Source organism: Rhea pennata, chromosome 18 (assembly GCF_028389875.1).
Source record: "Rhea pennata isolate bPtePen1 chromosome 18, bPtePen1.pri, whole genome shotgun sequence".
Classification (NCBI taxonomy): Eukaryota; Metazoa; Chordata; class Aves; order Rheiformes; family Rheidae; genus Rhea; species Rhea pennata.
Window position 1 is genome coordinate 9,295,401 of NC_084680.1, and position 13,750 is coordinate 9,309,150.

A 13,750-nucleotide genomic window follows, 5' to 3' on the forward strand; every position below is an offset into this window, starting at 1 on the left:
TTAAGGAGCTCCTTAGCCCTCCCCGGCAGACCTTTGCAGCGTGGGCCCTCGAAGGTGGCATTTCTCTTAAGTTTTATTATTACAGAGTTCAGCGTTTTTGTGTTCTGCAGGAAAAAAGACTGGTTTCTTTGTGGCACGAGCTAGCAAAGCCCAAAGCGCGGATGACCTCTGCCATTCCCGTGGCCATGCCGTAGCTCTTGGCATGGACCCCGAGCCTGGCCCGGTGCTGGGGGCCGGCAGCATGCCCTTGCTGGGAGGGAGCAGTCCCCGCGTGGGGGTGGACAGGGGAAGGGGACGGGAGAGTGGAGAACAGGAGCAGGCAGGTTATAGCCATGCCAACTGAGCGGGCATCACGGATGAGGGTTACTGTAGGTGCCTGCATCTCCATCTACTAATTTTTGCATGTGCCATGTTTAAACAAGAAGTAAACGTGTTACACGGAAAATAAGCCACAAGCAGCTGGAACAAAGGGAGCAAGGTTTCCTGCCCCGGCTTGCCAGCAAGCTTCACCCAGTCATCGCAATAATTAAATGTCCCTTCTCCGAGGTGCCTTCCCCAACCTTGAGGAGTTTGGGGGGTGGATGGGGAGGAAGCCGGGGGTCTCGCCAGCCCCAGAGGGGGTTGTGCTCCCAGCCCCCGGGTAGCGTCATCTCCGCACAGCTGACGTGCGGTGCTCTTTCTTGCCAGCGGAGGGGAGAGGAGGGTATTTCAGGCCCTGCGCTCCCCGTGCCTGTGCCCCGCGTCGTTCGTTTAATTACAGGTTTTCAGCCGCAGACCGTTGGGCACGTATCGGTGGGGGGATCGGTTCCCAAACCCTGTCATTTAGCCTCGTCAGAGTGCCTCTTCAAAGAGGGGAATCTAGAAATTTTCTCCGCAAGGTGCGGAGTGGACTGTCTCGGCCCCAGCATGAATATAATGACAGATGCATTTTGCAGCAAGCTGGGACTGAATGCGCTCGACCACAGCTCCTTCTGTCAGCCAAGTCATTATTTTTTGTCATTTGCTGACAGTTTTGGTCTCATTCGTCTCTCTCTCTTTTTCTGCTTTTCCCCCTGCCTGGAAAAATGGCTAGGTATCTATGAGACCCCAGCGGGAACGATCCTACACCATGCGCATTTAGATATTGAGGCCTTCACCATGGACCGGGAAGTAAGGAAAATCAAGCAAGGGCTCGCTTTGAAATTCTCTGAGCTGGTATACAATGGTATGTACCATCCTCCGGCCTGTCCGCTGCCTCCACAGGCTTCCCCATCCACTGCTGCTTCTTCCCAGCCCTTTTCCTTCTCCTTGCACCTGCATGAGCCCCACCACTACGAAAGGTGCAGGTCCCACTTTTTGGTTACACTTCATAGTGATGGGCTAGGGCTACAAAATGCAGGTCTGGATTTGAGGCTGTTTGTAAGAGGGGAAAAAAGATGGGTTTACTCCTGCCTAGGGTTGGTCTCTGGAGCATCCTGCCTGCTTTCATGCTGAAGAGGCTCCAAATCTTTCTTAGGAAATGATGCTGACTTGCAGGAGGGCTTGCAGGCAGGGGATGCTCCTGGCACCTCAAGCCCTGTGTCATGGCTTTGGCCTGCTTAGCATGCTTGGCTGTACCATAGACTGTTATTTGCCATCCCTTTGTCTCCCGCCCTCACATCTGCTGGAGTCATGTCTTTCCCCTTCATCTCTGGCTGCTCCTCCCTGCACCAGCCCCGTTGGCCTCTGCTGTGACCAGCATACCTGAAGGCATGTGCTGTGGCACAGGCAGCTTTCTGACCAGGAGCCTGCTCTGCTTTTGCTGTGCCCATATGAATCTGGAAAGGGTCTACTGGCCTCGAGAAAGGCTGCAAGCATGGGATCACACTTGCATCCTTAGGAGCATGGCACCCATTACTTGGGCTGCTGGGGGAAGCTGCAGGATCTCCTGGCTCTGCAGGTTGCTGTGGCCAAGGCAGAAGGTCTAGAGGTCTCACAGCCAGTCCTTCAGGGCTACTGCCAATCCTGGGCCAGACATGTCCTATTTCCCCCCCTTCTCCATGGTGTGTTGTCTGTAACTAGCCTGACATGTCACAAGAGCTTCATCCCTTTTGCTAAAGCTTGTAGTGCCAGCGGTAGAGCCAGAATCTCAGCCTGAAGCAAACTGCTCTGCTCCAGGATAAGGGCATGAGCACTTCCAAACTGCGTGTTCTTGGCCTGGTAGCCATTGCCATTGACCCCCCCGCCCCCCCCCCTTCCTCGCCCCCCGCAAGATGGTGCTTTTCAAAGCCTGAGAGCTCTCCCACCAGACCAGTGAGGGGGATTTGAAAATGCTGCGGAGTTTCGGTGCAGAGAGGTTTCGAAGCAGTATGGGGTGTGTCGAGCTCTTGTCCCAGCTTGCCTGTGTGTGTCCGTCAGCCACAAACGTGCTATGCGGTGCGCAGCCCACACAGGGGCACTGCGCGTTGTGGCTTTGCGGGGGATGCTTGGATGGAGCCACACCACCAAACCAGAGCCAACTGGGGCTTCCAGGCAGCCCTGAACCAGGATGGTGTCTGACGCGGCTGCTGCTGTCACGCTGCCCGGCCCGTGCCTGCATGAGGATGGCACTGCCAAAGTGTTGCTTAGGAGCCGTGAAGGACAAGGGGTCACTTGCTGGCACCAGGAGTTGCAGGCAGCAATGAAGCCTGTTGTCCTTCATACTCCACTGCAGCCCTTCGGCTCTGCTCAGCTGCTTGCATGGGCTGAGTTTGAAGGGTCTAAGCTCAGTTCCCCTGCGCCGTGTTGATAGTGCCAGGACTGCAGGGAGGGCGGGGGCTCCGGCCAAGGCTGCTCCGCTCTGGGCTGCTCTGAGCTAGGCAGGAAAGGCAGCCCCGGAGGGGAGGTCAGCATTACCCTGGGGCCCTCTCCATGCCAAAATGCAGGGTCAGTTGGTGATGCTAAACTGGAGAAAGTGACACTCCTAAATCTTGCAGAAGTGCTCAGAGCCCTCATGCCCCATGCCTGAATACACGTTACGCTGCTCTCCGTTGCCAGCACTGGCATGTGCCCTCAGTGCCACTGCTCCACTGCAGTCCTGTGCCTACAAAGGACAATTAGTTCAGTATTAATTTTCTTGGAGATCTTTAGTCAGTGAGATTCCTGCCCTTCTTCCAAATAATACCCCTGAGACCTTTCTTGTTTGATCTGTTTCCTTTTTTCTCAGCGTCTCTGTTCCTCCCTGTATTCCTTTTCATGCTTTTCTCTCTAATGACAAGGGTTGGAGATGGGCTGTGTTACACCAGCCGGAAGATCCTCCTGAAATAACCTGACTCTGGGAGTTCAGGCTTTAGGAAAATGACATATCTGGCAGGACTGGGTCAGGCTGCCCTCCTTCCTGTACCTTCTCGTGCTGCTGGTTTCCAGTCCAGGTTCCCCATGTCCATGTTCTTGTCCTCTGAGCTTTCTTCTTGGAGGGTGCTGCTTCTTGGAAACTTGTAACATCATGTAATGGCTCTTAATGCAGGAGCTCATTTGCTGCCTAAACTTTCTTTTAAGGGCTCTGGTGTAAAAGTTTTGTGCTCCTGGCTCACAGCGGGACAAGTGCTCCCATGGCTGGGGCAGCCAAGCCAACTGCACCGGGAACAGCAGCAGAGGTGGTGGGCCATAGGGAAGTCACGATTGTCCCCCACTGCTGAGCGGGGAGAAAGAAACTCTTGAATCTCAGCCTCTTTTCATTTGCTCTCTGAAGCCTTATCTGCCTCCAGCTATTTTTATTAGACTTTGTTCTGTGTTGCCTTTTTTTTCTCCTCATTTAAGTGTAAAGCTGTTTGTTTATTTCTAAATACTTGATTGTTGTGAAGCCGCAAGATTAAAGAGCCACTTGGGTAATAGTATTTTTGTTTATCTGTCCCCACCTCTTGCAAGCAGAAAGGTTTCTGTTTCTGCAACTCCAAATGCTGTCAGAACAGAAAATAAAATGCTGAGTTTATCAGCATGTCCCTTTGGCTTTCCCGCAGGAATCACAGCTCTATTCCTGCACCAATTTCTGCAAAGCTTTCTCCAAACCAAACATTACAACATTGAAACTAATGATTAGCCTTTTTAGCTAGTAACCTTTCCATAGCGGTTGTGATAGTCACCAGGCTGCTTCAGCTTGCGGCAACAACCAGTTTGGGTATGGGAAGCATTTTTATCTGACCATTGGTGTATTTGCTAGGGCCTCCTAATACTGGGCAGCACCAGCTAGGCAAGTCCTGAGTCACACTGTGGCTCCTGTAAAAGACAGACTGAATCTGTTGAAGTGCACTGGCAGAGTGCACTGTTGCTTTTGTTACAAATGCTGGTAACCATATCATACTTTACACTGGTATTGGCTTATATTAGTAAAGTGATCTGAGCAGCAAAGTGGAAAGTGTGTCTGTGAAGGTACTAGGCACTGCAAATAAGGAAGGGGCAACCTCAAAGAGTCAAGGCTGTAGGCTGGTTTGACTCAGAGCAGAATTAAGGTTGTTTTGCATATTGCACTTGTTTTGATCTGGTGTTGTACATGCAGCTGCGTGGACTGGCTAAAAATGCCCTTTATTGTTGTGTTGTTGTATTGTGCATCCATGGTTTAGCCACTAGGCCATGGTGTGTGAATCCAGATCCAAACTGAAGCAATGTTTGGGCACGTTCAAAGCCCTTATCTCTCTACTACAGCTCACAAGCCCTGTCCCACAGCCCATCTGGGGGGTAGAGACCATCTTGCCATGTCCCTGGACATGAGTTCCACAGGTGAGGGTTTGCATAGGGTGGGAGCTCCTGCCTACGTGCATCAAGGCTTTCTCTGGGGGCACCTGCTGCCAGCATCTGGTTGCATATAACATGAGCAGAGCCTTAGTGATTTGGTTTCAATCGGGATGGCATCCAGGTGCTTTGGCCAGGACAGAGTCCATGCAGCCAAGCCTGAATGCAGGGAATAACCCGATGGTACAAACAGGCTCAAAGGCAACGCTGCCACCTGCGGTCACCTCCCACCCAAGGGTGGCTGCTGGAGGCCAGGCTTTCAAGCTCTCCTTCCTTTAACACTTCATTATTGTAACTAGTCTCTGATTTTAAGAGATTTAGTGTTTATCTTCCCCCCCACCCTGATTGATCCCATTGTGGAGATGTGGCTTTGAAGAGAGCTCCCGGTTGCTGGCAGGTATGGCCAGGTGTCTAAATGCCATTGTCTCCCGCCGGCCCTGCCTGTGCCGGCAGATTGAAACGATTAGAGCTGGGTGGCAGTTACAAAGTGGGAAGGCTATTAAGACGGATCACTTCAAGTGGGGAATTTGTTTGCAGTGGGGGGCAAGGAGGGAGGGGGCACTTCCTCACACCTGGAGTTGTCAGAGTTAGGATTTAAGTAGCTGGTTATTATTTTAATGTGTCTTGCATTTATTCCCCCACCCCTGCCTTGTTATGGGGATGCAACAGCCCTAAATCAATCCTGGTATTTGAAGAGTTTTACATTGGGCACATTCACCAAGAAGAGGGATTTATTTGCTTGTAGCTAGGCTTTCAGTCCTGTGATGCTGCTTGCCCAGTACACCTGCTTTCAGGGACGGGGTGCCTGAACCTTTCAGCCATCCAGCAAGCAGGCGTCTGAGGGGGAGGTCTGCGCTCAGACAGATGTGTGACAGCAGTGCTAGAAGCGTGCAAGAAGAAATGCCGGGGCAGAGGAAGGTGGTGTGCTGTCCCCGCATTGCAAGGAGCTTGGCCCAGACACAGAAGCCTTGGAAAGGGTTGAAGATTTCATCGGTGAGAAGTAACGACTGTCACAGCAAAGCATCAGAGCAGGCTGCAGCACCGGGTCCACTGTGGCAGGACAGGGCCAGTTCCTGTCGAAGCATCCAACATGTTCAGGTCTGCATAACTCCTGGATCTATCAGTTATAGCCGTATAGACAGGCTATAGAGACTCTCACCTGTCAACTCTGCTCCTGCACCATGTGCCGTCTGCAGGAAGGAATGTGTCTGCACAATGGCAGCACGTCCACTTGCTGCTCTCAAACCATGCAACAAGACCCAGCACATCTAACAGCAAGAGAGCAAGGACAGGGAGCTGCCACACTGGAGTCCCTGCTGCAGGGACTGTGTTTGTGCCAGCTGCACCCGGGGACGATGCACTCTGCAGTGACAGCATGACAGCAGCCCTGGAGGAGAGGTCTGTCCCCAGCTGGTCCCAACATCAGATCCCTGGGGAAGGCTGGAAAACCCTGGGACTTGCAAGAAAATGCATGCCAGCTCAGCAGGGATGGCTCCTGCGTGGACCGGGAGGGCGGCCCGGCCAGTGGGGCCAGAGGGGGCCAGCGTGCCTGGCCGCGTCACTGCAGCCCAGCTCCGGAGGGGAAACAACAAAAGCAATTGTTTGTTTCTCTAATGGCTTCGGCCTCATCCCTGAAGCCCAGCTGGGAAAGGAAAGGTGAGAGGGCACCTGTGTGTGAGCAGAGCAGGAGAGAGATTAGAGAGATAAAACTTCAGCATCACTGGAGGCTGGTGAATAGGCTCTCTTTCTCTCTATCTCCCTCTCCATCTCCCAGGCTTTATTCCAGGTCTCCGAGGGCTCCCTGGCTAATTACCCTGCTTAGTGACAGGACCGTGCACAGGAATGGCAGGCCGGACCACCGGCCCCTCTGCGCGCTTGTCCTGGCAGCGGGCTGGCGTGGAGATGCCGTGTGAAGGGTAGGCTTGCTCTGGCTGCCAGCGAAGCTGTCGTCTTTGCCGGAGCGGGTGGCATCTCCCGAGGGCTGCATTTCTGGGGGCCAGGCTTCAGCTGGGCACCTGCTTGGACATGGCGCATTTTGAGTGATGTGCATAAAACTTCCCTGGTCTTCTCCTGCGTAAAATTTCCCCGATGGTGTGAGCAGGAGGGGAGCCCAGGCACTCTGCGCGATCGGGACACCGTGGGCGCAGAGGGACAGATGTGCCTCTGCTGCGGCGGCCGGGCCAACAGCGGGAGGAAAGTGGAGCCGTGTTACCCTAGAAAGGGCCGGGGAAGGTGAGCCTACCTGGGAGCTGGCCGAGACATATGTGCCCTGATCCGAAGGCTGATAAAGCCCTGGGGTCAGGCCCCCCCGGGCTGTGTCACCTTCCGGGAGCTGTCTGCTCCGCGGGCCCCGGCGGGACCGGGAGCGTGGGAGTGGGCAGAGGGCCGTCATCCCAGGCGTGGGCGCGGGAGCCGGTGGGGCCCCGTCTCCTCCTGTCTGTCATCCAGGAATATCTGTTGCAGGGCAGGGTTTCCTTTCCCAGGGCAGCCCGGAGAGGGACACAGCAGCCAACCTGGCCGCCGGGGGTTGCTGCTGGCGCAGGCCCCCCGAACTGAGTGCGTGGTTGCTGGGGTTGAGCCCTCGGGCCTCCCCTGTGCCCACCCTGCAGGCATCGCAGGGAAGAGCTGCTCTCCTCAGCCAGGGGGCCGGCACACTCCCAGAGTTTGAGTCAGGCGGAGGCACTTAATGCCCCATGTGAAGGTGTCCATTTGCCTCCATGTGCAGGTAACTGTTTTCAAACTCATTTCACAGGCGGGAAAACTGAGGGACATCAAGGCAAAGCGATGTACTTGAGATCTCCGCAGCTCCGCGTAGCCCCCAGGCGTCCAAGCTCCTCATCTCCCTTTCCAAAACCCCCAGACCCCATCCCTTCCCTTGACACTTCTCCAGTGCCTTCCTTCCAGGACGTGGTGCGGGGTGACTGTCTCGCGTGGCCCTGGCTCTGCTGACGCTGATGCCTGCCGCCCGCAGGTTTCTGGCACAGCCCCGAGTGCGAATTCATCCGGGACTGCATCAGCCGCTCCCAGGAGCCGGTGGAGGGCAATGTGCGCCTCTCCGTCTTCAAGGGCCAGGTCTACATCTTGGGCCGAGAGTCTCCGCAGTCCCTGTACAACGAGGAGCTGGTGAGGTGAGCACCGCGAGGGCGCCGGGGCCGTCCTCCCCCGGCCAAAGCGGGTCACCGGGGTTCACGAGCCAACTGCGAGACCCCGGTGCCGGAGGGGGAAGGGGTATGTGGTGAGGAAGACTGTGGTATGGGCGAGGAAGACCACGGCACAGGGCTGGGGAGCACTTCCCCGAGCTGGCCTTGTCCTGGTGCCCGGTGCCACCAGGCCCAGCGTGGCGGAGAGCTCGGCCTGTGGTTGACACCGGCTTTAAAACAAGCCTCTGCTACGGGAAATTCCCCCAAATTGGGCTTCCCGGCGCCCTTTTGGGCTCAACTTCCCTCCAGCAAGCGCAGCCTCGAGCGGCTCAGCTGTGACGCCTGGGACGGCTTCCTCAGAGCTGAGCGCCCAGCAAAAGCACGAGCCTTGTTTTGAAGTCAATATTATTCCCTTTTTCCTCAAGCTTTTGCTTTTCTTCGTGTTGTTTCCTCGCTCGCTTGCGTGCTGCTTCCCCCCCTCCGCCCCCAGCCCTCCCTCAACCCCCTTCAATCTCTCTAAACACTTTATAAGCCATAAATATACCCGAATGAGTTTAGATCAGTCGGAGTAAATGTCAAATTATCTTCTCTCTTTCTCTTCTCTGGCTTTTTCCCCCCCCCTTCCCTCCCCTTCAAAATCAACAGCTCCTAATAATCCGTCCCAACCCTTCATTATGCTTCGCGCTCTCACTTGGAGAGATTAAATGAATAAAGTAAAAAAAAAAAAAAAAAAAAAAAAAAGTAAAAAAAAAAGGAAAAAAAAGAGGATGGAGGGGGGTGGGACTGAGGAAAAAGAGAGAGGGAGAGAAAAGCAGGGGCACTTATTCTCCCTGCGTCTCCAACCATTTTCCTTTTCTTTCTGATTTCTACATCGCTGGTTTGAAAGCCTTTGAGTGACGGCGTCACAGGAACCCGAGAGAAAGCTGTGAGAGGCAGAGCTGTGTGGAAATGCCTCTGCACAGTAGGTAGAAAGTAACGTAATTATAGAGCAGGTCAGAACCACTCGAATGAGCAAAAATAAAAGCACAGAGGTTTTTCTGTAGCCCGTCAGGGGAGGTAAAATCATTGTAAACTCCTTTTTCTTTTTTTTTTTTTTTTCCTTCTTTGCTTCTTTTAAGGTTTGCTGTTTCTGGGAAACGAGCTGTGTGTTCGGGGGATGTAGGCAGCCGTGGGAGTTGGTCGGTGCTTTGGGGCGTCGCGTGTGGCAGCCACCACTGCCGCCTCACGGCTGAGGCCGCCTCAGGGCTAACAGCTGGGAGTCTCGGGCCCTGGGGCCTGGTGACATGACATGGCACCTCCAGCCCCCGGGGCCTGGTGACATGACATCGTGTCTCTGGCCTCCAGGGCCACGACGTGGTGCTCCCGGGGCCCAGTGACACAACATGGTGCCTCCGGGGCCACAACATGGCGCCTCTGGGGCCTGGCGCCATGACATGGCGCCTCTGCCCTTTGGGGCGCAGGGACACAAGATGGCGGCTCTGGCGGGGCCCAGAGCGGGCCCTGGGGCGCTGAAGGGGCGCGATGCCCCACATTAAGTCGTTTCCTCTTCCCTGGCACCCCGAGGGGCGCTACGCTTCACCACCTTCGCCGTGGCAGCCCCCAGCCCGCTCTGGGACCCCGGCGCGGCCGTCACCGGCGCCTTTCTCTCCGCAGCATGAACGTGCAAGGCGATTACGAGCCTGCTGACGCCACCGGCTTCATCAACATCAACTCGCTCAGGTGTGTGGGTAGGGCCCGGTGCCGTGGCCTCGCCGACAGTGCCCCGACACGGCTTTTCCGGCGCCGCTCCCAGCCGGACCGGCGCGGGCAGAGCCTGGCTTCGCTGCCCGCCACGGTCACGGGCCTCCCTCCCCGCTGCACCCTGCCGGCTCCCTCCCGCCCCAGCCCCTCTCCGACGCTAACAGCCCTCCGGGAGCGAAAACCCTGCCTAATTACAGCCTTCCGGAGAGCATCCATTCTCGTTATTTTACTTATTTCTCAGGCCACGCAATGCTTTCCAACACCCCCCCTTCCCGGCCTTTAAACGCTGTGAAACATGCTGCATTTACATAATGGGCTCTTAATTTTTCTGTTGCCTGTTAACTGCTTTGTTCTCCATGATACACCATGTTCCCCCACCCCTCTAAGATAAATTAATTACATTATCCCATGGAAAGGAGAAAAAAAATATAATTAAACTGTACAGGCTTTAGCAAACGCCTGCTCTTCACGCCCCCTCATTCTGCTTAAATTAATTGAAAGGAAATGTGTGTTATTACTGTTAATTTACAATTAATTTTTTTTTAATCTGGTTTCCAGGCTAAAGGAATATCATCGTCTCCAGAGCAAGGTCACCGTAAAGCAGAATGAATAGCAATCAATCGCATGTGGGCCTCCCGCTCCCCTTTCTAATTTTTCTAAGAACTAGCACTAATTGTGGTGGTAATTTGTGATTGTAACTTGTCTCCCAGAGTCAACGCCGAGGTGATGGCTTTGTTATGGGGCGGCTGCTGCAAGTGAAATGGAATCATTAAAAAGGTGGTTGGCCAGAAGAGAAGTGGGAAAAGAAATTAAAACAGCCACGCGCTGAGTCTCTTCATTGAGAGCAGGGCTTTATTCTTTGCTTGTTTGTTTGCTCTTCTTGCGTTGAGTTGGCCAAGCGCTTCCCCAAGCCAGGCTTTGTGAAATTTGTAATGGATTAAGTGCCTCTGAAGGACGTGTGGGTTTTGTCGCTATCAGTACCTTTTTATTAAAGCAGGAAGGGGGAGAGAAATCTTCCTCCAAGCAAGGCATCTACCTGGTTTCTTCATCTGTGAATCCTGCTAGGCCAGAGGGAGCAAGGTGGGTGGGCAAGGGGGAATAAACCCGTTGCTTTGCGGCGCACTTTGTTTTTATGGTGGTTAAGAGGATTTGATTGTTCCACTTTTGTCTTCATTTTAGTGCTCAGTGATCAGACTTAGGGCTTGGGCTTTTTCAAAAAAAAGGAAAAAACACAACACACAGCCAAATACAAGGCAGAACTGTCTAGTTCCCTGCTTCAATTTGATTGAAAGAGAAGATTTCTTTCCTGTTGTGTATGCAGGCAAATAAAAGATCCCTCTGTCCCTAGGCTTAATATTTACAGCACTTTACCGTGTATCAAGTGCATTGCTGGAACAGCTTGGCAAGGGGAAGTGAAACCGGCTGAACCTGCTCTGAAATGTAAGATGGAAACAGGCAACTGCAAAGAAAACATTTTCTAACCCCTGTAAGTGCCTGGGGAGCACTCCTGCTGCATGCAGCTGGAGGGGGACGTGGAGGTTCCCCATCACCTCCAGTGCCCTCGCTGCTGGGGATGGGGAAAGGCTCAGACCTGGCTTGGGTTGGGTAGCTTGCCCCGGCTGTGAGATGTCCCCAAGGGGCTTTTCTCCCTCTGCGAGCAGAGATGCTCTCCCTTTCTGGGCTTGGAGTGCTGATGCAACTGTAGAGAGGTGGCTTGTGGGGCTGCAGCACCATGGCTGCATGGGAGTTGCTGGCCCCAATTACGTGGGAGCAGTGCTTCATGCTGCCCAGCCTGCCCCTGGTCTGGGCGCTGGACATCCAGGGAAGGCTGCTCGCAGTAATTGGGAGGTGCTGCTTTCCTGTAAAGCACTTGGCTGCAAACTAGCTCATTTCCTACCCAGAGCTTCCCTGTGCATTGTGGAGAGCAACAGCAGAGCCACCCTGCCTCCCTCCAGGGAGGGAGAATGTTTGCACCAGTGAGTTGGGCAGTCCACAGTGGGGCCACCGTCCCTCTTTGGGGATGCTCACATGTCCTTTACTCGCCCTGCTTCCTGAGCATGTAAGTGTGACAAGTTCTGACATCACAGCTGGGAAAATAACATGTTATTTTCCCAGCTTGGATATTACTTTCCCTGCTATTACTGGCAGCTACCATCTTGGGAGGAGAAAGCAGCAGAGGGTTGTCAGGCAAGGAAACAGAAATGGTTTTCTGGGCTGCTGGAACCTGTCTGACCCCCATGGGGTGGAGGAATGGAAGGATACTGTGAGGAACTGCCTGTTTTTTTTTTTTTTTTTTTTTTTTTATGTCCCATTGCTATCTACTACTCAAAGTGAGAAGTTTGAGACTGCATGTTGCAGGTCACATATAACAAGTTAAGAGTCTGGGAACCTGCCTATGGCTGGACTTCGCCTCTCTCCTCTTGTTGCTGTACATCTGTGCTGTAGTTCTCCTTCCTGCTGCCAGTGCTCTACCAGTTTCTGCTGTTATGTGGAGCCTCAGGGTTAGTTCCCCCCTTTAGCAAGGCCTGTTTCTTAGGGGTGTCTCTGCTGCAGTCTCCTCCAGCAGTTTCTTTGCTTCTCTGGTAGCTGCCTGCTTTTTTGGGGCCACTGGTTGGCACATCCAAGCTAGACAGCAAAAGCTTTCCCCAAAAGCTGCAAAGGACCCTTCACCCTCCATGACTGGGTTAGGAGAGTATCATGTAGTCTAATGCAAGAGTTAATTTCTCATAGGTTGATCCATCAGCAGGAAATCCTTGCAGAAATGTGTGGCTATACTTGGAAATCTTGTGTGACCAGCTTCCCAAATCCATGCAGCAGGTATCAGTAGTCATCATCAGTGTGCTGTTGACTGTACAAATCCTTCACCTAGGGGTGCATGCAAGAACCAGAACACAATAGAGCATGTCAACCTTATTGCTCTGACACCAGCCCACCCAAACACATCCTAAACTGGAGAGAGGGCTTGAAATGTCTTCAGGAGTCATGTTAGCTCTCCAGAACACCTGAAAAGCAAGATCAGAACCAACCTGTTGGCCTCTCATATGCTGAGGAAATGATGGTATTGACCCTTGTGAAGACAGACATGGCAGTCCTGCAAGTTGCATGTGTTTAATTGTGTCTGACAGTGTAAGCATTAACTTTGCTGTGTGCAAGTCCTCCTGGCATTGGCACAGCTTGGCAGCAATGGAGATGTAGGTGCTGGAGCTCGAAAGAGTTTAGTGCAACGGGATATCTTTTTTGCAGAAAAAATCTTATGGTAAAAGTGGCACAACAGAAGTTTCTTGCGCCAAATGCTTGAAAAATATTTGACGTGCTTTGGAAAGCCTACCTATAAGCACTGAGCTACCTCCCCCAGCTCCCAGGATTGTTAAATCATCAACAGAAAAAAGTCATTTAAACCTGAGGCCTCTAATCTCCTCAAATAGTTGTGCTCCAGCACTTTGAAGTGTGGACCCAAAGGTGCACCACAGAGTTACCCATTCCTTGCAGTATCTGTGCCAACTGGGTTGCACAAGGAGGTTGGGGCAGGATTTGTTTTGTCTGAGAGTAGACAATGATGCATAAAACAGCAGCTCTGAATCCTAACTCAGACCTGGCGAAGGACAAACTGGCTTGGAGCAGGGTAGAAGTTCACAGTGTGTTTGATTGCCATTGGAGCAGGAGTGACACAGGTCTTCTAGCTGCTGCTTCTGGTGGCTAACTGGGATAAAGGCAAAGTGTGCTGGCTGACCTGCTCGGGCACATGAGCAGGACAAGCCACATCCAGAGCAAAGGGGAGCCTGTCCTGCTCCGCAGCACCACATTGCCGCTGGGAAGTGGCCTTCTGCTCTTCATCTTTTAGTGCCCTTTCACCTTGGTGTAACCATCAGAGACTGCTGCGTTAGGATGCTTTGAGTCCAACAACGCATCTTTAATTACTTTGAATTCTCTGGTGTCAATTAGCCCTTTCTATTCCCACGATTTTGCGGTTTCTTATTCCTTTCCTTGCAGTTTGCCAGCATCCTCCAGTCCCTGGTGTGTCTAGCAATAGTGTTTCAGGCATGGCTGTAGTGGAATAGGTTCCGTCCTTGCTCAGATATTAACAGGGATAAGCTCTGGAGAGGAAAAAGCACTGGGCAAGCAAGGTTATTCATGTGATTCACAAA

At 53.1% G+C, this 13,750-nt stretch overlaps 1 protein-coding gene across 4 annotated transcripts in view; it reads left to right on the top strand.

Moving 5' to 3' along the window:
• ASS1 (argininosuccinate synthase 1) overlaps positions 1-10,765 on the top strand; it is a 28,199-nt gene extending 17,434 nt beyond the window's left edge. Inside the window, exons 13-17 of one of the 4 annotated variants that reach the window (XM_062590999.1) lie at positions 1,073-1,204; positions 7,697-7,853; positions 9,519-9,584; positions 10,164-10,194; positions 10,316-10,765. In XM_062590999.1, coding sequence (XP_062446983.1) covers positions 1,073-1,204; positions 7,697-7,853; positions 9,519-9,584; positions 10,164-10,194; positions 10,316-10,378 — 449 coding nt within the window. In that variant the 3' untranslated portion in view covers positions 10,379-10,765. Of the gene's footprint in view, positions 1-1,072; positions 1,205-7,696; positions 7,854-9,518; positions 9,585-10,163 lie in introns of all 4 variants that reach the window. The other 3 variants (XM_062591001.1, XM_062591003.1, XM_062591000.1) reach the window with 3 other exon arrangements.
• The last annotated feature ends 2,985 nt before the right edge of the window (positions 10,766-13,750 follow it).